This window comes from Schistocerca gregaria, chromosome 3 (genome assembly GCF_023897955.1).
Source record: "Schistocerca gregaria isolate iqSchGreg1 chromosome 3, iqSchGreg1.2, whole genome shotgun sequence".
In the NCBI taxonomy this organism is placed as follows: Eukaryota; Metazoa; Arthropoda; class Insecta; order Orthoptera; family Acrididae; genus Schistocerca; species Schistocerca gregaria.
Window position 1 is genome coordinate 418,729,937 of NC_064922.1, and position 26,189 is coordinate 418,756,125.

At 39.1% G+C, this 26,189-nt stretch overlaps 1 protein-coding gene across 2 annotated transcripts in view; it reads left to right on the forward strand.

Annotated features, from left to right (window-relative positions):
- LOC126356221 (choline transporter-like protein 1) overlaps positions 1 to 26,189 on the forward strand; it is a 442,973-nt gene that overhangs the window by 338,949 nt on the left and 77,835 nt on the right. For both annotated transcript variants that reach the window (XM_050007038.1, XM_050007037.1), the window contains exons 3-4: positions 7,886 to 7,996; positions 22,847 to 22,986. In XM_050007038.1, the coding sequence (XP_049862995.1) occupies positions 7,886 to 7,996; positions 22,847 to 22,986 (251 nt within the window). The remainder of the gene's footprint in view (positions 1 to 7,885; positions 7,997 to 22,846; positions 22,987 to 26,189) is intronic.

A 26,189-nucleotide genomic window follows, 5' to 3' on the forward strand; every position in this document is an offset into this window, starting at 1 on the left:
TATCTACCTGAGATATTTACTTTCTGTAGTGTCGAACACTATGTTTTTCAATGGCAAGTAATACTTACCACAAAATGCTTCCAGACTTATTGAAGCAGCACCTACACAGAATCAATTCGCGAGTGTTCTGACGAGGTTTCTGAGTTCATTATGGATTATATGCATTAAAGGATATCTCTTTCGAAAGTAACCAATGTACTTGCTCTTGCAAGAACAAACATAATTTCTGCTCTAGCAGTTCTGTTTTTTAATAGTTTAACAACTCATCAGCTTGTTTTTGTGCTGGGTTATGAAGAAAGTATTTGTCAACAGCTGACCATTGTTCTAAAAGTCTGTCTCCAGCTAGTTCTAAAGTCAGCCATTCTGAGGAAACATAATCTGATGACTTGGAAGTTTCATATGTGATTGTATTTTTTCAAAATTTTCTTAACTAACCTGTCAAAGAAACTATAGAGCAACAAGATCATGTCCGAAGCATTTTCATTAAAGTATTGTAATTCTTTTTGTAATATGTTTGATGTGCATGTTACACGAGCCAAAATCAATCAACGTGATCACAGAATTATTCATAAGACGATTCATATTTTTGTTAACATCGGGTCCATCACAACCTATCATCAGTAGCTCCGAGAAAGCTGGGCATTATTCAAGGCTTCATTTAACTAGGAGTAAATATCACTAGCTGTAGCTTCACCAATAAGAAAAGTCTTTAGATGTTATGTCATAATATTTTGTCTGAAATCAGACCAGTATTTAACTGCATTTTGGAGCTCTTTCTTTCGAACTCTATTCGCAGTTTCATCAAATCAAAGAGAGAAATGTGCTGTTCCAATATCACCCCTAACTGTTTTTTAAAATATGGGGCTAAGGCGTCACGTTCTAATGATCTTGCCTTGCCTTTGTATGGTGAATTCAAAGAAACACTTCCAGGAAATATTGCCTCGAAAGTTTCTTTCAGATTTTCACAAGCTGGCTCAAGAGCAAAGTTCCTTCCAATCATTTTCACACACTAGATTAATTCTGTCCTTGAAGCAGCTTGTTTAGCAGAATGAAGCTGAATTGACTGTGTAGCTACGAGAGATAAAACTACTAAATCAGGCAGGACGGGCTGAAGACAAAGGTAGACGTGAAGTTTCACTTAAATTGTTCTCTTTGTTTCCGGGTGTAAGCATGTTGCTCTGTTGCACTAAAGCCCTAAGAAATCGAAAACATTTGTGCGCAAACTAACAAAAAACTTCGCTGTGACTTTTTTCCTGTGTCCTTTCACTAACAGGGAAACCATTGCTGTGCTGTTTTCCGAGATCTGCCAATTGTCTTTGTGTTTTCATTGTCTTCAGTTAGATAACTCTCCCAATACAGAGATCAAGAATCGCCCTCTGGTGCGCAAGGTTGTTAACAAAAGTTATAGCTCACAGCCTTCTCAAAGGCTTTCTCTGATTTTTTCAGTCTATCTGCCACCGAAAACATCAGTTTACCAGCTACAAACTTTTTTGCATTTGACGTAAATTTTAAAAAAAGTCTTGGTAAAGAAATTGACTTTGCAGACCAAAACTGAAAAATACAAACTAGGAAGATCAATATGCAAAATACTGACTTTTACTGATTTTGCTGACCATTTGCCGGCCCTGGGATTTAAGAATCCCCTGAGGTCGCTTTTTGTAAACTAAATAACGAAACAAGTAGAGCTGACTGTCAAGCGACATCCATCTCGAATGTCATTATCTGTGGGTTAGTGGCATGAAGCATTTGGGCATTACGACTCTAGATAGTGTGTGGAACCCCGCCACGCGTTAGTAAAAATCTTTATCTGTTGTCGAGCTGGTGGTAAGTTCCAGATACGAAGCTCTGGTTTTAGAATAAGTGAATAGGATAGTATAACACTTCTCAATGGCTTGTGAAGTATCTCTCTGTCGGATGGCAGTGGCGCATCTGTAAGTAGGCCAGCAATGATATTTGTTATTTTACAAGGAAGAAAACAAAGGAGACAGGTCCGATCTGACCACTGTGTAGGGACGTCAGTCAGTTATCTTGTTTGATGATCTATAGTGCTACACTTCTTGCAGCGAGTGTAATGTAGCAGAAGTTAAATTTATAATTTTCCTACAGTAACTGAGCTACATGTTACTTGTTGCTTTCGAAAGTATAGTTTTCATATGCCAACATTTTATTTTTCGTCATGATATTTTATGAAATTGTTTGAAAACGACGTTTTTTGATAAATATTTAATACGCCGGCGGCCCTAAAACATCTTATTTCGTCCCACGTAAGTTTTATTTATTTATTTTGACTTTTGGCCGAAAGGCCGTGCAGCCAGTTCCACGTTAGTTAACCAAAAAAATACTAACGCTCTTTCCTTAAGACATACTACCAAGGTGGGAGGAGGGGGCTACTTTATCCCCACTAAAAAAAAGGAAAAAGAAGTGTTTGCTGTCGTTAACTTTTATGAACAATATCATTTTTAAATTGCTACTGACGTATAAGTCGGGTCCAGAACCTGACATTGACTTTTAGCACCATCTTACCAATACCAACTCATTTCCCGTAATGTGCACACAAAGGGAAGGGGTATTATATGAACACAACGAAAGTTTCAAAAAATGCATATTTAGTTAATCGTTATTGTTTTTTTTCGCAACATACCATTTAAAGATAAGTATATGTGTAAGAGTCGCCCTGAGGTTGAAAATATGAGTCACATTCATTACTAAGATTTGAATTCTTGGGTTGCGTTTTACTGAAAAATTCAAAACAATTACGTAGTCTGTTATAAGAGATCATCAAAAACAATAAATATATTTTTTTAATTTTTTAAAATATAATGCACATGACTAGATTGCAATATTTTCAAATGGTGAGCACCCGCACCGGTATTGCGAGAGTTAATGCAAATTACGGCACACAATGTTCCGAATTATGAAATCAGCCAATCACAGCTAGGTTAACTGTCAATTATTACTAAACGTTTAAAATAACTGATATCAAGTAATAACTGTTTGTGCAATAATTGGTGGTTCGTCTCTAGTGCTGAAATTCCTGCGCTACGTAACGGTGACCGAACTCGCCTGCAACAGCCCAATTCGGCAACCCGCCGGACCACAATGTGTTGCTGTTTTACCTACACTGAACTGCAGGCGTACTATCTTAGACGATTGTTCTTAGGTTGTAAGCATTCTTGCTCTCTTTGTAACGTAACACAACGCCAATATTTCATTCATAATTCAAGATGCCACCAAGATGTAATGGTGCCGTCCCGCTACAATCCGGGGAACATTTCGATTACCCAGGAAATATTACGCATCGAGTATGTTCATGAATATTATACAACTGAAAACATTGTTTTGTTGTCGATATGATTGTCGTTTGACTTATTATTATGAAAAAAAAAAACAGGTTTCAGGTGTGGCTCGGTCTCAGCTTCAAGTGCCATAATATTTCCGAAACGTCACAGATTCACTCGAAAGTTATCGAATCTCGAAACATTCGCAACCTCAGTGTGGGAGTAGTGGGAGTGGGAGTAGTTATGTGCAAGAATAATGGGTGGGAGTTAAACATGTTTCTCGGTGTAATGTAAAGGAGACGGTAATACATATGAACTGCAGCCACCTTTCAACAGTTTGAATTTCCTATTACTGCAGCCTCTGCTTAGCTTGTCAACAGGCAAACAATCAAGTTCCACAATATCTGGCAACAAGTTTCTTCCCATTATTATCCTCAAGAGGATAGTCATTCTATGGATACAGTTTAGTGTTGCGCAAAGGTAAAGCTGAGTTCTGCCTTCAGTAGTTCATTTTTGTTACATAATATTTAGTGAGGTAACGGTAAATGCGATTTATTAATCAAATTAATTAAGAGACTCTGGAGTCAAATATACATTAAATCATTTGAAGTACCTTTTGTAAAATAAGAAACAGTGGTTTAATTTTAATGCGAATATAAGGGATAGTTTTGAGGGAACCCATGGGAGTAGATTTGAACACTGTTGAAATATACTGCCAGCCCAAGTAAATAATTTGTATAGGCAAATATATATTACTGTATGGAATGACTAGAACAAATCTTTTTCCCTTAACGTTTGTTGTGACCTTACAGAAAGCCGCCTAGTAGAGGCGAGTGAGGAAGGAACAGCAAAGGCTATGAAATCAGTAACAGATGGCATGTCTTTTGAGTTGCTACAGATCTATATGGAGTATACGACCTAGAACGCTTTGTGATGCAGATATGCAGTTGATGTTAATAGTGATCAGTCATGAGCATCACCAGGTTGTTAGATTATCATCCAAAGTAGTCAGTCAACAACTTTTTTCTACAGATGAAGAATGACATTATGGACTGACTTATAAATACAAATAAGTATGACTGTTTGTATATCAATTGCCCTGTACAAAATGACTATGCCGAAGCAAAGTACATAGTAGGAATGTAAATTTAATAGCTGGAATTCTGTGTAAGGGGTTTCATGAGCTGCACCGACAACTCACCGAATAAAAACTAGGAAACACGAGCTTATCAAGAGCAATGGGCTAGCTATTAATAAAGACGTCGCCGATTTTCTTAATAATTATGAATGAGCTATTCATTAAGATGATTGCACCAGAGACCAAGTATATAGGTCTAGCCTGTTTCTTTGCTTGCTGAAGATAACTGTATAACTGAATGTGAACTAATCATTTAAAAAAAACCTACAACTGTTTTGAGCTGTAGTTCTAGGGCTGCACCAAGAAAAGCAAAGAATTGTAAAACAAGCATAAATGAAAGAAATTTAATAAGGTACTGGAAGGTGTCAGTTCAAGACCAAGTACATAGCTTGGTTCTTTGCTTGCTGAAGAGAACTGCACAACCGAATGGGAACTAATCATTGACGAAAAAACTACAACTGTTTTTCTAGGCTCACACAAAAAAAGCAAAGAACTGTAAAACAAGCATAAGGGAAGAAGTGTAATACCATACTGGCAGGTGTCAGTTCAAGGCAGCAATAAGAGTTGTAGCTGATGACTATTCTGTTACAAGCAGAGTCTGACAGTGTAGACAGAGATAAATTCCTGAGTTCTAGTAATAAAATTTTTTTGCCGTTGAATAAAAATATGAAGCTAAAACAATGATCATTTAGGAGTACAAATAAATGATTTTATATCTGTGAAGTTTGTAAGCAAAGGAAATAACAAAGTCATATTTGTAAGGCATGAAGAAGACAAGAATTACAAAGTTAAATATCTGGAGGGAGATTCTTGGAATCGGTTTCCTCAAAAGAAATTATATTTGCTATATTGACAAGAATGAGTTTAGTATGGAGATTCCTGATCCAAACATAAAAGATGGAACTTCTCTAGCCATATCCTCAACAAAACTTTTCTTCAATTACAGAGGAAATATTGTAAAACTCTGTCTCCACATTTGTAATATTAATTTTGTATCCATACACATACAGGGATAGAGAGTGAGACAGGGTTGCAGCCTATCCCCAATGTTATTCAATCTGTACATTGAGCAAGCAGTAAATGAAATAAAAGAAAAATTTGGAGTAGGAATTGAAATCCATGGAGAATAAATGAAATGTTTGAGGTTTGCCAATGAGATTGTAATTATGTCAGAGACAGCAAAGAACCTGAAGAGTGGTTGAATGGAATGGACAGTGTCTTGAAAGGAGGATATAAGATGAACATGAACAAAAGAAAATCGAGGATAATGGAATGTAGTCAAATTAAATCAGATGATGCTGAGGGAGTTAGATTAGGAAATAAGACTACTTTTTTAAAAGTAGTAGATGAGTTTTGCTAATTGGGGAGCAAAATAACTGCTGATGGTCAAAGTAGAGAGGATATATAATGCAGACTGGCAGTGGAAAGGAAAGCGTTTCTGAATAAGAGAAATTTGTTAACATCGAGTATAAATTTAAGTGTCGGGAAGTCGTTTCTGAAAGTATTTGTATGGAGTGTAGCCATGTATGGGAGTGAAACATGGACAATAAATAGTTTAGACAAGAAGAGAATAGAAGCTTTTTAAATGTGGTGCTACAGAAGAATGCTGAAGATTAGATGGCTAGATCAAATAACTAATGAGGAGGTACTGAATAGAATTTGGGAGAAGAGGAATTTGTGGCACAACTTGGTTAGGGGAAGGGATCGGTTGGTAGGCATGTTCTGAGGCTTCAAGTGGTCATGAATTTAGTAGTGGAGGGCAGCATGGAGGGTAAAAATCGTAGAGGGAGACCAAGAGGTGGATACATCAAGCAGATTCAGAAGGATGTAGGTTGCAGTAGTTACTTGGCGATGAAGAACCTTGCACAGGATAGAGTAGCATGGAGAGCTGCATCAAACCAGTCTCTGGACTGAAGACCACATCAACAACAATCCATACATATGTTATAGGTGTATTGCATCACTGAAACATGTTATGTTGATTTAAAAATAAGGGTTGATGAAAAGTGCCCAATGGCAGAAATATATTTCAGCAAAAGTACCATATCCTTCAGCTTAAGTGTAAAATTTAGCCCCCATGTTTATTACTAGGAACTGAGGTAAAATTTTACAAGGTTTCTAACACACTGTGGTAACTAATACAAAAGTATAGAACAATAGGTTTCATGAAAACATTTTTTTAGTATGTTGAAATGTGCCTTTCCCTCTGTCCTAAAGCATGATGAAGTCTGTGCTAGCCAACGTACTGAGAAAGGTTGTTAAAGTTTTTGTTGCTAACTATCAGGGAGGCCAATACTCATCACAGAGTGCAGTATCAGCAGTTGAGGATTGTCTGTCTCCTCATCCCTTCTCGTCGTATCTGCACCAAGACCTTAAGGCCTAATCTTCCTTTCCATTTCTGTGTGAAACTTAATGCCTTTGTCAACAATGCAATAGTCATGTGACTGAAACAGTTTGATGATCAGAGGAGATATTTACACATGAATAATTATTGGTTTTCATTCAGTCTGACATCATATAAAGAAAATTACATTGACTGATTAAAAGTATACTAATAAAGGAAGTTATTAGATTTTGCACTGTTGATGTCCAGTAAGTATTTTGATCCATGCAAAGGCCTCACAAGCAGATGTGATGTTGTCAGTACAGTAGCTGTGATCGGTGTTGACTCTGAACTGTCACACACCTTCCACCACCCTTGTCAGTGATTAAGTAATTAAACTTTGCAGTCAGATTTTGCAGACTACACGCTGCTGACCAGCCTCCAATTCATCATACCCAAGGCACATTGTATGTGATATGGAGGGGCATGTGGTCATTACATCACAGTTGAAGTTGTTGAAACTTTAAAATCATGCAGCCTCTGCTTCCTCATTTGGCCTCACAAGGCTGAGTGTATCCTATTTTCCAGACCTCCCACCAAGCATAAATCCCGAGCTGTGCTGGGAATTTGCGAGTACCGTTATTTTCATTTCATACATCAAAAGTTTGCATTTGTCTTGCTGAGCTTCAATCATAAAGTATTTTGAGCAGTAATAATCTTTATTTTGCATTTCACAGGTGTTAATTATTACATATGTTAAATGAAAAGGCATATTTCACATTTGAATGATTGTAAACAATGTTGGAATTTGGGTGTTTCCAAAGCTATTATTTTTTAAATCAGTAGTGTCTTTCCTGTTGAAATAAAATTTGTCAAACGTTTATGTCATTCCTTTATGTGGCAAAATACATTTCAGCTTCTAATGGTAAACTGTAGTATACACCTAATTTACTAAATAATCTCAGTCACTTGATCAGAACATGAAATTAGACTCCTTGCATACTTTACGTCCTTCGTTTGTGTGCATTAAAATGACTCTGACATTGCAAAAATGTCTGCTAAATCTTTAACATCTACACAAACAAACACATTATTAGGCTATATTTGAAACACTCCACTATAATTAATTTGATCTATTGGTTTCAGCTTAATCTGAGCAAAGGCAGCTATGATCCAGAGTCAGAGGGAATTTCAAAGAACAGACATTGCACAGACATCTGTTTCCTGCTTTTATTTACAGTATTCAGCATTGGACTGGTAAGATGAAATTTGATAACTGGAATGTAGTGTTGCACTATTTTATAAGAACATTAACCGCTGTTAAACATTTTGTTTGCATATACAATGTGGAACTGGTAACCTACATTTCATTATGTTCTGATGCATCAGTTCATCAGCAGTTTTCAGCAGCTAACCTTTGTTCAGGATCGCATGATTTGCCTAGTTTTGTATTGTGTGTGTGTGTGTGTGTGTGTGTGTGTGTGTGTGTGTGTGTGTGTGTGTGTGTGTGTGTGCGCGCGCGCGTGCACGTGTGAGTGTGAGTGATAGTGCGTTTCATTTATTTATCCGTTAGTACTTAGAAGCTAAGTATTTTTATGTCACTTTCATGTATGCAATAAAACAGTATTTACATGCTTCTAAGTGTATCGGAGGGGGGGGGGGGGGGGGGCAGGAGGGACAGTTGCCACTACTGAAGAAAAAAGAAGAGTTGTGAGCTTTGCAAACCATACTCACATCCTGCACTATCACACAAACAGGTGTATCAATTTCTTGTAAGTAGATTGGAGTCCAGCTTTATGTTTGGGAGAGGGGGGAGGCGGGGGGTCATAAGTCTTCTGACTGATTTGATGAGGCTCACCACAACTTCCTTTACTGTGACAATCTTTTCATCTCAGAGTAGTATTTGCACCCAATGTCCTCTATTGAAGGAGTCAGCAGAAGAAAGCACTAACCCACAAGAGCGTATTTTGCATTACTTCATGGTATGTGTTTGGTTAAATTCAAAGACAATAACATAAATACAACAGTATCAAGCTATTTACAGGGTAATTATAACTAAAGTTAAACTTTCAAACCACTGTAGAAATAACACCTCTGGCCAGATTGGCGGCAAATTGCAATGGAATATTATCGGAGAAGGTGGAAAATGTATGGCAGAAGAAAAATAAACAGTTACAAAATGTAGCAATAGATGGTGGTGTAAGCATCATTATTTAATAGTAGTCAACTACAAATGACAAATGAATCATACAACAATGCCTAAGGTGTACATTTGACGTTAAACAACCTGTACTGCTCAGTGTGCATGGGCATACAGTTGTGATGGTGTTAGTAATATAAGCCCATCCACCATGGCAAGGTCGTATCACATGGGATGAGAAAAATCAGTTTTTCATTGCCCTGAGGCCAAAAATCAAACAAAAAGCATCACTCACATCAGTTTTTAATTGTTCTGAGGCCAAAAACCGCATAAAGTGCATCAATCAAAATCAAACTGGGTTATTAATTTCCATGTGACTGACGCAAAACATGTTCTATCTGCTGTCCACCATTTCCTGCAACAAGTTGAAGTTGAGAAGCAGCATGTTCCACAACTGATCGAAGTGTTTCCAGTCTCACACTCAGAATGCGTTGTGCAATGCTTGCCTTCAATGCAGCTAAGTTTGCAAATCAGAACACTGAACACATCTTTCAGATAGCCCCACAGTCAGAAGTCACACAGATTAAGATCAGGCGATTGGGGCAGCCAGGCTGTAGGGAAATGGCAGCTGATAATTCTATCATTTCCGAAATGGCACTTCAACAGCTGCTTAACTGGATTTTCAATATGCAGAGGTGTGCCATCTTGCATAAAAATGATCCCATCCACACATCCATGCTGTTGGAGAGCTGGAATGACGTGGTTGCGCAAAAGACACCATTTCCTTTACTAGTGACGGTACAGATAACAGGGCCGGAAGCATCTGTATCTTTGAAAAAATATGGCCCTATGATAAATGATGTCGTAAAGCTGCACCACACAGTCACCTTTACAGGATGAAGTGGTACTGGTTGATTTGCGTGTGGATTTTCCGTTGACCATTTTCGATAATTCTGTGTATTGACGTCCTGTCAGATGGAATGGACTTCGTCTGTCCACAAAATCTTCCATAGTCAATCATTGTCCACTTCCATGTGAGCAAGAAATTCTAAAGAAGGTATATCTGTTGCTGGCAGGTCAACAGGAAGCAGCTCGTGCACGTGGGTAATTTTGAATGGATAGCATTTAAGGATGTTTCACAGGATTTTACACACCGTGCTCACGGGTATGTCCAATGTTTGGGCAGTTCTCCATGCACTACACGTTTTCTCACCACCACTCATCTCCCCTGCATTTCTGTGGGCACTGCTTCCACTGATGTCCAATCAATTCATTTCTTCCCTCTACAGGTTGCACGCCAAAAGAACCCATCTTTTCGAATTTCCGAATCATTTTCTCCAGACCCATGGTAATCATCAGACCAATGCCTGTTTTCAAACCCTTCAGGGTCCGGAACTTCTGCAGAGCATCGTGTGTGCAGTCATCATTCTTGTAATACAGCTTTACAAGCAGAGAGCAATCCTGCATTGCAGTAGTCATGGCAAACATCGCAGATGTGAAAGGAGGAAAAGCCATGTATGTGGTGTGCTTATACCAACTTTAATGGGTCATTGTGTATGACAGTTGTTTTCATTCATGTATTGTGACACATACAGCGCCATCTCTTGATCAATTTCCACACTATTTTTTGTTCTTCTGCTATATGTTTGTCCCTTTCTCCGATAATATTCCATTGCAATTTGATGTCATTCTGACTGGTGGTGTTATTTCTACAGAGTTTTGAAAGTTTAACTTTAATTATAATCACCCTATATATAGCAGACAGTGTTTTTGAGTGTTGCACATGGAACTACTTGTTGCCAATGTTTGGTGCATTCATCAACATAAGAGATGGTGTGATCCAAATAATTCTTACTAAATTGAGGGTTATCAGTTTCTTTTCTTTGGCCAACCCCCTTCAGTTATCGATTGGGTATATTCCAGTCTCTGTATTCCTTAATACTGTTACCCTTCACAGCTCCCTCTAGTACCAAAGAACTTATACCCCGATTTCTTAACACATGTCATATCATCTTGTATCTTCATCTAGTCTTGTATTCTTTTCCTTAACAATTCTGTGGAGAACCTCCTTATTTCTTATTTTATCAGTCCATTTAATTTTCAATATCTTCTGCAGCACCATACCACGGACACATCAATTGTCTTCTTTTCTAGTTTCCTCACTGTCCATTATCCATTTCTCTACATTGCTATGCTCCAAAAGTACATCCACAGATGTGTCTTCCTTAAATTAAGATCTATGTTTGATACCACTGGACTCCTTTTGGACAAATGTGCCCTCTTTGTCTTTGCTAGTCTGCATTTTATGTCCTCTTTACTTCAGCTGTCATTAATTATTTTTCTTCCAAGGTAGCAGAATTCATTCACTTTCTCTACTTCTTCGTCACTGAATTTGATGTTAAATTTTTCCCTTATCTCATTTCTGGTGTTACCTGCTGCTTTCATCTTTCCTAAGTTTACCCTCAATCCACATTTTCTGCTCATCAGACTGCTCATTCCGTTCAGATCATCCTATACTGGTAATGTTTCTTCACTTTCACTTAGGATAGCAATGTCATCAGTGTGTATCATTGGTATCCTTTCATACTGAATTTTAGTGCTGCTCATGGACCTTTCCTTTATTTCTGTCATTGTTTCTTTGATGTATAGATTGAACTGCATGGACAAAAGACTCTGTTACTGTCTCACACCCTTTTTAATGCAAGTGCTTCATTCTTCGTCTTCCATTTTTATTGTTCTCTGTTGGTTTTTGTACTGATTGTATATTACCTGTCTTTGTTTGTAGCTTACACTTATTTTTCTGAGAACTTTGAACACCTTCCATCATTTTACATGGTACACTTTTTCCAGGCCGAACTATTTGAATCAGTTAATGCAGGACAGGGAATCAGCGATAATAAAGCGGTTACTGCATCAATGATTTCAGCCGTAAATAGAAATATTAAAAAGGTAGGAAGATTTTTCTGTTTAGCAAAAGTGACAAAAAGCAGATTTCAGAGTACTTGATGGCTCAACACAAAAGTTTTGTCTCAAGTACAGATAGTGTTGAGGATCAGTGGACAAAGTTCGTACAATATGCGTTAGTTGAGTATGTGCCAAGCAAGATCATAAGAGATGGAAAAGAGCCACCGTGGTACAACAACCGAGTTAGAAAACTGCTGCGGAAGCAAAGGGAACTTCACAGCAAACATAAACATAGCCAAAGCCTTGCACACAAACAAAAATTACGCGAAGCGAAATGTAGTGTGAGGAGGGCTATGCGAGAGGCTTTCAATGAATTCGAAAGTAAAGTTCTATGTACTGACTTGGCAGAAAATCCTAAGAAATTTTGGTCCTATGTCAAAGCGGTAGGTGGATCAAAACAAAATGTCCAGACACTCTGTGACCAAAATGGTACTGAAACAGAGGATGACAGACTAAAGGCCGAAATATTAAATGTCTTCTTCCAAAGCTGTTTCACTGAGGAAGACTGCACTGTGCATCCTTCTCTGGATTGTCGCACAGTTGACAAAATGGTAGATATCGAAATAGACGACAGAGGGATAGAGAAACAATTAAAATCGCTCAAAAGAGGAAAGGCCGCTGGTCCTGATGGGATACCAGTTCTATTTTACACAGAGTACGCGAAGGAACTTGCCCCCCTTCTTGCAGCGGTGTACCGTAGGTCTCTAGAAGAGTGAAGCGTTCCAAAAGATTGGAAAAGGGCACAGGTCATCCCCGTTTTCAAGAAGGGACGTCGAACAGATGTGCAGAACTATAGACCTATATCTCTAACGTCTATCAGTTGTAGAATTTTGGAACATGTATTATGTTCGAGTATAATGTCTTTTCTGGAGACTAGAAATCTACTCTGTAGGAATCAGCATGGGTTTCGAAAAAGACGGTCGTGTGAAACCCAGCTCGCGCTATTCGTCCACGAGACTCAGAGGGCCATAGACACGGGTTCACAGGTAGATGCCGTGTTTCTTGACTTCCGCAAGGCGTTTGACACAGTTCCCCACAGTCGTTTAATGAACAAAGTAAGAGCATACGGACTATCAGATCAATTGTGTGATTGGATTGAGGAGTTCCTAGATAACAGAACGCAGCATGTTATTCTCAATGGAGAGAAGTCTTCCGAAGTAAGAGTGATTTCAGGTGTGCCGCAGGGGAGTGTCATAGGACCGTTGCTATTCACAATATACATAAATGACCTAGTGGATGACATCGGAAGTTCACTGAGGCTCTTTGCAGATGATGCTGTTGTGTATTGAGAGGTTGCAACAATGGAAAATTGTACTGAAATGCAGGAGGATCTGCAGCGAATTGACGCATGGTGCACGGAATGGCAATTGAATCTCAATGTAGACAAGTGTAATGTGATGCGAATTCATAGAAAGATAGGTCCCTTATCATTTAGCTACAAAATAGCAGGTCAGCAACTGGAAGCAGTTAATTCCATAAATTATCTGGGAGTACGCATTAGGAGTGATTTAAAATGGAATGATCATATAAAGTTGATCGTCGGTAAAGCAGATGCCAGACTGAGATTCATTGGAAGAATCCTAAGGAAATGCAATCCGACAACAAAGGAAGTAGGTTACAGTACGCTTGTTCGCCCACTGCTTGAATACTGCTCAGCAGTGTGGGATCCGCATCAGATAGGGTTGATAGAAGAGATAGAGAAGATCCACCGGAAAGCAGCGCGTTTTGTTACAGGATCATTTAGTAATCGCGAAAGCATTACGGAGATGATAGATAAACTCCAGTGGAAGACTCTGCAGGAGAGACGCTCAGTAGCTCGGTACGGGCTTTTGTTAAAGCTCCGAGAACATACCTTCACCGAAGAGTCAAGCAGTATATTGCTCCCTCCTACGTATATCTCGCGAAGAGACCATGAGGATAAAATTAGAGATATTAGAGCCCACACAGAATCAAACCGACAATCCTTCTTTCCACGTACAATACGAGACCCTCTGCCACACACCGTCAGGTGGCTTGCGGAGTATGGATGTAGATGTAGATCCTATCAACATAGATTGCTTCCATTATTAATGTCAGAACTGCCCCTCTGGTTCCTTTATCTTCCACAAAGCCTAACTGATCATCATGCTCAGTTTTCTTTTTCATTATTCTGTATATTGTTCTTGCTAGCAACTCTGATTGTACAATAGTTTTCATACTTATCTGCCTTTGCTAATGTGTGAATGTTATTCTTGGAAAGGTCTGTTGGTATTTCTCCACTGTTGTAGATTCTATATACCAACTTGAATAGATGTTTGGTTGTCACTTCCCCAAATGAGCAATTATTTCAGACATTACAAAGGAATTTTGTCTATGTCTTTCATCTTATTTGATTGAAAATCTTTCAAAGTTCTGTTAAACTCTGAGTCAAATACTAGGTCACCTATATCTTCCATATCAATTCCCATTTCCCCGTCAATCACATCTTCAGATAGGTCTTCCCCTCATGCACACCTTCTATGTACTCTTAACACCTACCCTTTATTTCCTCTGCACTTGACATTACCATTGCACTCTTAATGTTAACATGCTTGTTTCTAATTTTACTGAAGATTGTTTTGACTTGTCTAAATTCTGAGTCTGTCCTTTGGATGACAGTTGCTGTTTCAATTTCTTCAAATTTTTTCTGCTGCTTTTTCTCTTTAGGTTCACTGCAGTTTCTGTACATTTCATTCCTGAATGGATTTTATTGCTGTATTCCAATGTTATTCTGAGCATTATTGTATTTCCCTCATTCATCGATCAGTGGAAATATTTCTTCTGTTACCCAAGGTATCTTCACAGTTACCTTCCATGTACCTACGACAGTTTCTCTGTACAACTTCTGTCATTGATCTTTTTAGACATATTCATCCTACTGAACTGTCTACTGTGGTATTTAATATTGTAGTATCTACAGTTTCATATGTATATCATAATGGCAGCTCTATGTTCTAAATTTTACACCCTGTATTGTTGGTATAATGTGCAGGGGGTATCAGGAGTGTGAGGAATGAATAAATGAACAATGTTGATTGATGCTAGGGCAGTGCAACGAGTTTGGTTGTGCATGCATCAATGCTTCAATAATGTCTGTTGCAATCTAAACTGGTTGCACACTTGCCATTGCATCAGCTGCCACTGCTCAAAAAGAGTTATTATTTCAGACTGAAATCAGCTTTTAAATGCCATTACTGGCTTGCATAATACCAAAGTGAAGTTTTTTAGGTGAATCAACTTCAGTCTTTTCCATGGTTTGCCCCTCAAGATGTTAGATACTATCTTGGTGACTGAAATGTGGCAACCTTCATTGTGAAATTGCATAATGTACAAGGCGAGATGTCTGTGGTCACCACTGAATACAACAAGCAATCCTGACACCTGTGTATTAAAAATTGCAATATGCGTAGCAATTCTTACGTCAGATGCATGTAAAATTGTTCCATGCTACTCCTTATTCACACAATGCCACATGTGGTATAATGTCTATTCATCACGCAGTAAGGAAGACACAAGCATAAGGATTAACAAGCTCAGTTAAATGACCCAGTATTCCATTATAGGCCACTTTCTCAAAAACTTTTGAAAAAGACTGGAAACAGGGAAATAGGTCTGTAATTTACAGGTGATTCGCTCAATCCCGGAGTCATTAGTCTTTTGACTGGTTTGATGCGGCCCACCACGAATTCCTCACCTGTACCGGACTTTTCATTTCAGAGTAGCACTTGCATACTACATCCTCAATTATTTGCTGGATGTATCCCATACTCCCTCTCTTCCTCTAGCGTTTTTACCCTCTACAGCTCCGTCCAGTGCAATGAACGTTATTCCCTGGTGTCTTAACAAATGACCTATTATCTTGCCCCTTCTTCTTGTCAGCATTTTACATATATTTCTTCCTCACTGATTCTGTGGAGAACATCCTCATTCCTTGCCCTATCAGTCCACCTAATTGTCAACATTCTTCTGTTCTCTTCTGTTCCAGTTTTGCCACAGTCCATGGCTCGCTGCCGTACAGTGCTGTGCTCGGAATGTACATTCTCAGAAATTTCTTCTGAAAATTAAGACTTGTGTTTGATACTAGCAGGCTTATCTTGGCCGTGAGTGCTAGTCTGCTTTTTATGTCCTCCCTGCTTCATCTGTCATGGGTTCTTTTGCTATATAGATAGCAGAATTCCTTAAGTTCATCTGCTTCCTAATTCCAGACTAATCATCATCTAACAGATTCTTTTTTTCTTTTGCATTTTTCTGTATATTATTTTGGTCAGCAGCTCAAATGCGTGAACTGTTAAGCTAATTGTGCCATAATTCTTGCACTTGTTAGCTCTTGGAGTCTTGGGAATAGTGTAGATGATGTTTTTCCAAAAGTCCGATGTATGTCCTGAGTTCATACATTCAATGCAACAATGTGAATAGTCACTTTATTGCTACTTCCCCCAGTGATTTTAGAAATTCTGATGGAATGATATCTATCCCTTTTGCCTTATTCTACCTTAAGTGTTTCAAAGCTCTTTTAAATTCTGATTCTAATACTGGAGCTTTATCTCTTTTATAATTACTCCTATTTGTCCTTCTGTCATGTCATCAGACAAGTCCTTCCCTTCATTGGCCTTCAGTGTACACTTGCTACCTTTGCATTTAACAGTGTAATTTCCATTGAACTCTTATTGTTACCGCCCTTGCTCTTAATTTCACATGAGGTTGTTTATACTTTTCTGTATGCTGAGTCAGTCCTTCCAACAATCATTTCTTTCCAATTTCCTCACATTTTCATGTTGTCATCTTGCTTTAACTTTCCTGCACTCCCTATTTATTTCATTCCTAAATAACTTATATTTCTGTATTCTGTAAATTCACTGAAATGCTTTCACTTTCCTTCTTCATCAATAAACTGATGTATTTCTTCTGTTACTTGTGGTTTCTTCATTGTTACATTTCTTGTACCGACATTGTTCTCTCTCCATCTTCTGTTGTTGTCCATTATAGAGATGTCCATTCCTCTTCAACTGAGGTGTCTACCAAGCTATTAATTATCACAGTGCCTGTAGCCTCCTTAGCACTTCTGTATCCCACTACTTTGCACATTGATTTTTCTTGACTAGTCTCTTTAAACTTCAGCGTACTCTTCATCATTACCAAATTGTGATCTGAGTCGATGTCTGCCCCAGGGTACACCTTACAATAAAATATCTGATTTTGGAATCTCTGCCTGACCATGATGTAATCCAACTGAAATTTTTCCCCTCCTGGCTTTTTCCAAGTGTACCTCCTCCTCTTGTGATTCTTGAAGAGAGGATTCACTATTACCATCTGAAATTTATTGCAGATGTAATTATTCTTTCTCCTCTATCATTCCTACTACCAACCCCATATTCTCCCATAACCCTTTGTTCTACTTCTTCTGCTACAATCACATTCCAATTCCCTATTTCCCTTTGTGTATTGAATTACCTGTTCAATATCTTCATGTACTTTCTCTACCTCTTCATCTTCTGCTTGAGAGATTGGCAGATATAACTGAACTGTTGATTTCAGTATTGGTTTGCTGTTGATTCTGATGGAACAATGCTATGACTGAACTATTCACAGTACCTCCCTCTCTGTCCTATCTTCCTATTCATAATAACACCTACTCCCATTATTCCATTTTCTGCTGCTGTTGATATTAGCCTCTAATTTTCTGACCAGAAATCCTTGTCTTCTTTCCATTTCACATCACTGACACCCACTATACATAGATTGAGCCTCAGCATTTTCCTTTTCAGATGGAACATGATGCAACCGTAGTCTAAGGGTAGTGTCTTTGAATAGAAATCAATACATCCTCAGTCCCAGGTTAAAACCCTACTACTGCTTAAATTTCAAATAAAAATCATCAACAATGATGGCTGAAGACTCGTGGCATAAGAAGTCATTCTCACTCTGGCAACAGGCTTGTCAAAGAGAGCAAAAGAGCAGACTGAGGTTCAGGGCACTATATTGCCCTTGGATTGGGGAATTGCTCCTAAAAGGCAGAACAACCAGCAATGATCAACGGCATGAGGATGCAGAAGGCAATGGAAACCACTACATTAAAGATATATAATGTGTATCCACAGGAAATGTGGCCTGTAATTGAAAAAAGTGTCCTGATGGTCTCTCCATTGGCAAAAGATTCCGTACTAGTATCCCATTTGGATCTCTATGAGAGGACTACCAATTAGGAGGAGACCATGAGAAAAAGACTAAATAGCCAACACTGCCATACTCAACATAATTATTCCTCTTTAGTGACCTGGTGAATTTTTTAATCTCCTTAGGGGCTGTAGTTTTGATACTAATCTTTGTAGGTGTTGCATCTGGTGCCTGCTGAAGTAAATCTGATGCATCTGTATTTACTTTTTCCTTAGTGGATGATATGATTGCTGCAACTCTGGGAATGTAATCATTGAATTTGATGTCAGTGATTTTGATGTGTTGCCTGTTATTTTCTGCGCTCTCAATGTTATATGCATCATTATTTTTGCTAGCTTCTTGTTTAGTAGTGTTATAAATTGTTCTTGTTGTATTCTTGGAGTTTGAAAATGTTAACTTTTTCAATAATAGACTGGAAAAGCTTTACAATATTGGTTGTAATTAAGTTGCAGCTCTTAACTACAGTTTGTTCTTTGAATTAGGTAAATCTCTCTCTTATTGTTTACATTTGATCACCATTGCCAAATAAACCACTGACTATCACTTTTATATCTAAATCACTAAAAGTTGTAGAGTCTAAAAAGAGATTGCAATGGTTGTTGTTGTTTGACCTGCAATTTGTGTAGTGTTTTCTGGTATGTTAAATAATCCAACACTAGACACAACAATTCTAGGTGACCTACCTGACAGAAAATCAACATTAAAGACTCCACAAAGAGTGATCATTCTCCAGTCAAGTTTAATTATGGAGCTTAAGATATTTTTTGCTGGTGATCTGTAAAATTTCAATGCTGCTACTTTGTGTGCTTTTGATCCTTTATTGTGATGAAGAATTCAAAACACTCTTCAACACAATATGCTGCATGAACCTGGGCAACCTGGAACTTACTCTATTTTTTGCATTACAACCACTACTCCTTTTTTCTCACTAGTTCTACAGTAGCAGAATTTTTACTTGTATCCATTTAGATGCATCCGTTCAATTTCAGTGATTTACTTGTGATGTTCTGATTTTCAGTATTTTGTTTCTCTTGTATCTGTTTCAGCTGTAACTACACATATCAAAAAAAGTTTTGCATCACACTGGTTCCCAGAACTCCTGAAGATAGACATTGACTGTGGATGTTGTATCATAGACACAGTCTCTTTCACTGTACAGAGATGTTACTAAACTCACCCAAAGATGTAAACAACCATGCATGAGCAGTGCCTATTAGACGGAGGGGATCTGACAGTTGATCAATTCCAGGCATTCCACCAGGAAGGAGGTATGCAGCTCATGTTGTCTGTAGTTCAACCACACCTAGATGGTCAGTACCGCAGTTCAATTGTAACTGTATTGTTACTTTGTGCCAGGAATGGCTCTCAACAAAGGAAGTGTCCAGGCATTTCAGAGTGAACCAAGGCCATGTTTTTTGGACATGGATGAGATACAGAGAGACAGGAACTGTCAATGACATACCTTGCTCCGGCCGCCTAAGGGCTACTACTGCAGTGGATGACCGCTGCCTACAGATTATGGGTCAGAGGAACCCTGACACCAACACCACCATGTTGAATAATGCTTTTCGTGCAGCCACAGGATGCCACGTTACAACTCGAACTATGCGCAATAGGCTGCATGATGTGCAATTTCACTCCCTACATCCATGACGAGGTCCATCTTTACAACCACAACACCATGCACAGCACTGTAGACATGGGCCCAGCAACATGCCGAATGGTCTGCTTAGGATTGGCATCACATTCTCTTCACCAATGAGTGTCACATATGCCTTCAACCAGACAATTGTTGGAGAAGTGTTTGGAGGCAATCCAGTCAGGCTGAACACCTTAAACACACTATCCAGTGAGTGCAACGAGGGTAGAGGTTCTGGGGTGGCCTTACGTGTGGTCGACGTATGCTGCTGGTGGTCATGGAAGGTGCCGTAATGGGTGTACGATATGTGAATGCCATCCTCTGACCAATAGTGCAACCATATTGGCAGCATATTGGCGAGGCATTTGTCTTCATGGACGACATTTCACACCCCCATCATGCAAATCTTGTGAATGACTTCCTTCAGGATAACGACACCACTCAACTAGAGTGGCCAACGTGTTCTCCAGGTGTGAACCCTATCGAAAATGCCTGGGATGGATTGAAAAGGACTGTTTATGGATGACATGACCCACCAACCACTCTGAGAGATCTACACCGAATCACCGTTGAGGAGTGGGACAATCTGGAGCAACAGCGCCTTGATGAACTTGTGGATAGTATGCCACAATGAACACAGTCGTACGTCAATGCGAGAGGACATTCCACTGGGTATTAGAGGTACCGGTGTGTACAGCAATCTGGACCACCACCTCTGATGGTCTCGCTGTATGGTGGTACAACAGTCAATGTGCAGTTTTCATGAGCAGTAAAAAGGGTGGAAATGATGTTTATGTTGATCTCTGATCCAATTTTCTGTACAGGTTCCAGAACTCTCGAAACCAAGGTGATGCCCAATTTTTTTTGATATATGTATATTTATTTTGCAGGTCTGTCTTTCTGTTGAATTTACCCTGGAAAGTCCTTGAATACACAATGGAAATCACAGGGAGAGAATGGAAACTGCCTTTACCAGACCGGGTGCTTATGTTAATTAGCTGTGCAAATAATTGCTTAACTAGAATCCTTCTGATGCAAACCATACAACATTTGGTGCAAACAAGTGACGAATAAGGCATTGTTCATACTCACATGTGAATGTGCTCTCCCCTCCCTTTCCTGAGTAATTTTCCAAATTCTGAATTTAAAAATTTCACAGACTGCTTCTACAGGTCTATCATGTCAATGAAAGAGTGACACAATCTTCACGTTGGTGGAAGGAGCATTTGCAGCAATGTGCATGATTCAACTTTGATAGCACAATTGAGGTCATTGTCTAAATGCAATATGGATTCCCTATTACTACATGGTCTTCTTTTCGAAGATCTATCCCAAAGAGTCAAAATCACAGGTGTCTTTGCTGACATGGCATTAAAATACTACACTTCAGGCCTTTTAAATTGCAACATCATAAATGAAAGCAAATAACAAACTTTTATGTACTGTGAGTATACAGTATAGTAGTAAGGAACATGATTAAGTTTTTAGGTGGTTTGGGAGTATGCACAAAGCTGGCACCTTTGTCACCAACAATAACTCTAACCTGGCTGGGCATCAAGTCAAACTGAGATTGGATGACAGGTATGGACAAGTCATTCCATGCTGCTTCAACTCACTGGAGTTCTTGGCAGCTAATCAACAGATGTTTTCATTCAGTGAGAGGTCTGTACACTCTGATGGCTGAGGCAACAGGCAAACAACTCTGTGTCTGGAAGGTGAGGGCAGTGAGACAACAGGTGATCTCAATTTTCTAGTTGAAAGATTATGCCATGAAGACCCCAAAGATACAGTACAGCCACTGCTGTTAACATATCGGAAATGTAACACCTACTGTCCAAATCATCAGCTATTCAAACCGGAGTTGATTGCGTAGGGTGCCCATATCATCACACCACATGCTTGTCCCATGTGACAATGATGAATCCAATCTAACTCCTTTCATTTTCCTAAAAATCTTCACTCAAGGATATGTCCATCATGAAGCTGTACACATGTCTGGGGCTCATCTGAAAAGACAGTGTGGTACCACTCTTGTTTCCAGTGTTTTCCTAGGACATACTATTGTCAGCAAGCCTCTCTCCTGTGTCATGTCAGGGGAAGCTGCAACACTGATTACCATGATGACATTCTTTGGTGCTCCACACTTCATCTCAGTGCCTGTGTGGATAGTGTGGATACTTGTCTTGCTGGAAACAAGCTCATTTTTTGACACAAGTTTTATGACAAGGCAGTGTGATCATGCATGGACAATGAACATTAAGTCTGTCCTTATGGCCATTGAGATCCATTGCAGCATTGAACAGACTTCCTGAACCCATTGATTGCATATTTGCGTGACAGTTTTGAAATCCCGACTAATGCAAACAGCTATATCAAATTATAAGCTGCAATCTCCTGTTGCTGTTGATTCCAACACACTCTGGAAGACGTTTCTCCTTCTTTCATGAGGCATAACATGATCTGCTCACAAACAAACAACATTCAGATGTGATTTCTGAATGAGAAACCCACTACATAATTCCTTGTGTACAGAATTTCTATGGCATTACTTCTTCTGTTTTGTGCAGTCTCACTGAAATGATAATTATTTGGATATCCAAACATGTAGCTCACTTTATGTCATTTATATGTTCCTTGCATGCCTTCATAGTGTTGCAGTTTCAATTGTAGTTACCTGGTGCTAATCACCTCCCAGATAGTTCTGTACCACTTCTGACATTCTGCTCGCATAGCTACTACCCAACAATGATTTTTTCAAGGAATAGATGTACCAATTGAACAAAATAAATTGGAAGATGTGTCTCTAATGAGCTCATTCAGCTCGTAGTACTGAATGTCTATTATAATGACTTTAATTCACCAATAACTTAAGTTGATAGGATTATCCTGTAGCTGTTTTGGTTAATAAGAGAGCTGTATATGTAAGCATTGATGGTTTGAATTTTCTTAGAGTAGTTCATAATTCATACTGTAAAGCCTGTAGATGAATGTTACTGACCATCATTATACTGATATTTCTTGCAAGTCCAGCTAACCTACAGTGTTCTAGCTTGATACCCTTCCCCCACCTCTGCATCCTTTCTTCCGTATAAAAGGCATACATATCTCACAAATATTGTTTGATAAATCTATTGTGGACCAAATAGTAATATATTAATATCTTCATTTTCAGCTTGGACTTGTAGCATACTGTGCATTACATGGAGATATTGACAGAGTAATTAAAGGCTATGATGACTGTGGATACATCTGTGGCAAGGAAAATAAACAAACCTCCTCAGTATGTAGACATACAGATCTCAGAGATAAAAAGTAAGTTGAAATATGCAACACTTAGTGCAAGAGTAAGAAAATTAAAAGTAGTAATTTAATTAACTTTTTTATACTACTGGACTGTTTTGAATCCAGCAAAAAAATGGTTCAAATGGCTCTGAGCACTATGGGACTTAACATCTTAGGTCATCAGTCCCCTAGAACTTAGAACTACTTAAACCTAACTAACCTAAGGACATCACACACATCCATGCCCGAGGCAGGATTCGAACCTGCAACCGTAGCAGTCCTGCGGCTCCGGACTGAGGCGCCTAAAACCGCACGGCTGGCAGACTCCAGCATTTGTCAAATAAATACTTAATAAGCAAATATTTATATGAGGAGAGATTGCTACTCCCCAAATTGAAGAAACACTGAGCAGCAGTCAGGCAAATAGAAAGGGAAAATTAGAAAGATTATATGAAGAGATATTGTACAAAATCATTCAATAGCAAGCCAATGCATGTGCTCAGAAAACTGCCACTTTCTCCCAGCTGAACAGGGGTGTGCAGTTGTCTTAACTGAGGTAGACAGCAAAGACCTGGCAGAGATTTGGTGTGAGGAAAGAACATAAGCAAGGAGGAGTTAGTGGACATCATGCCAGTGTGTGAGCTGTAGATGTGGACAATGGTGGTAGCTGATATCTATACATGAAAGCATAGCCTGGGTATGGGGCTACTAGAAGACAAGTTAAGAAAGTAGTACCAGGGAAAGATGAAGAATGTGGAGCAAGAGAAACAGATAACATAAGATTGAACAAAAAGATCTGAAGATGATAGTCTTACACATCAAACCCACCAATAAAAAGCAGTTTTGAATGTGATCTCGGATATAAAAAATAGAAAAGGTTCTTTAAATTGTTAGATAATTAATGTAATTCTTTCTTCTGGTGTTGTAGTTGTGGATGTAACAAGTCTTCTAAATTGTGACTGGTTATTTATAATGGAAGATAGGTGAGATGGGATAAGTATTATCTGTTGGTGAATGTCTTGATAATGTATTACAGTATACTATGAGAAGGCCTGTTGGTCTCAACAGACACTGTTCACAGATGGTTAGGCCATGAGGGATTACCTTTTGATGTGGAACACAAGGCAAACATATTTAGTGGCTGGTGAGTTTGATTTGAATAGAGATTCTTATGAAGCAATCAGTGAGAAGCACATGTAATATGTAACTTAATTCTGGTAAGGTGGGTAGGACATCAAATGGTCCAACTTGGAGCAGGGGGGACACCACAGGACATTTTAATTTCCACTGTCTATACTTTTGCAAATAAACTCATAAAACTTTGTCAGCATGACCAGGAAGGACCCAAGGTCCATGCTCACAGCAGTGGAAGTTCAATAACATAACAAAAATTTTTTTTTACATGTGAAATTTCGTCATTTTTTCACTTACTATTGGCTGCATTTGTTGCTATAGGTACATTTTTCTTAATAAGTAAGAGAGATTCTTTGATGAATTTTGCACAACATACAAACCATACTTACTTACAGGTGTATGAAACTCTAGAATTTATTTAATTTATTATACAATGGGTGAGATCTTACATTTTAAATTTCCTGTTTAGAAAAAACTCAAATTTTATAGTTAATTACCTCAATTTTTTCCACAGTTTTTAATGGATTTGGAAAATTCTAGAGTTTCATTTCACCTGTAAGTATGGTTTGTACGCTGTGCAAAATTCATCAAAGAATCTCTCTTTCTTATGAAGAAAAGTATACCTATAGCAACAAATGCAGCGAATAGTAAGTGGAAAAATGATGAAATGTCACATCTAAAAAAAATTATTTTATGTTTTCAAACTTCCACTGCTATGAGTGTGAATCCTGAATCCTTCCTAGTCATGCTGTGAAAGTTTTATGAATGTATTTGTAAATGTATAGACAGTGGAAATTAAAATGTCTTGTCGCACCTTTCCTGCTCGAAGTCTGCCCATTTGACATCTTACATCCCTTACCTTCAGTTCAGAAAGTCCAGTTGTATTCAAACAGTTCGTTGACACAAGCAATTTAGTTGTAGATAATAACAGAGAGAAGCGAGCCTAACTAGCAGGTTTTGAATGTGCCAAGTGAACTTGGCTATCTTGATGGTCTGCAGAAGAAGGTGTGTTTTTGAGATGGCTACGTGTTGGCAGGGCAATCACATGAGCTGCTGTCAACCTCCTGATGTTGACTGTCTAGGTTGGTGTCAATAGTGTATTGCGACACCACATGCCTCCTTCCCAAAAATCACCATTGTTGATGTGTACTGGTAATACTGGAAACAACAGTGTGTGCGTGTGTGGGGAGGAGGGGGGGGGGGGGAAGGGGGGGGGGGTAGTGAGAGGTGTCTGTGAGCAGGTGCCACTGAGAAGGCAGGAAGACAGGAGCTGGGGGGGAAGGGGGGGGGGGGGGGGGTAGTGAGAGGTGTCTGTGAGCAGGTGCCACTGAGAAGGCAGGAAGACAGGAGCTGAAACTCCAGCTGATGACAAGATCCAAGATCCTGCTAACACCCCAACATTCATCATTCACCTTGCAAGTGGATAGGAACATCGGCTGAAAAGCCAGCCATAGGGTGCACACCCACGATCATAGATGGAACATCATTATCGAGGGATGAGAGCGCAGCAGTGACTGGAAGGTCGACAGAGGTCCACTGGAAGCCAGAAGGGCCAAAGGGGGCCACATTTTGTGGCAAGGGCTGCTGGCACTGCAGAGATGGTGACAGCACTCCATCAGCAAGCATTGACTCCTCATCCAGTGCTGGCAGCGTGGGACTCATCAAAGGTGAGAGTGTGTGAGGCTGCAGGAACTTCTTGGGCACTGAATCTGTAAATGAAAGTGCTTCTGATGGCACTTTTACAGCCCGATGGGACCCTGTAAGACATATGAAGAGCGGCCCAAAACTATGGTGGTTATGCCTCGTTTGCAGTGCCTGTGTTTGCCAAAAACTCTGATAAAGCTGAAATTATTTACATTAACCCCAGAGCACTGTGGAGGATGCAGCAACTGCAGCAGAATCCTATGTCAGTATCCCTGCAAAAGTTCTGCATGTGACTTACCATTGCACGACTGGGAATAATATGAGGAAAGGAAGAGCACTAATACCTGCACCCAAGTATGGGAAGCACTGAACTTGTTCAGCTGTTGCTTGAATGTTCTGACAAAGTTTTCTGCTTCACCATTAGAGTGAGGGTGAAATGGTGCTGTCACCACATG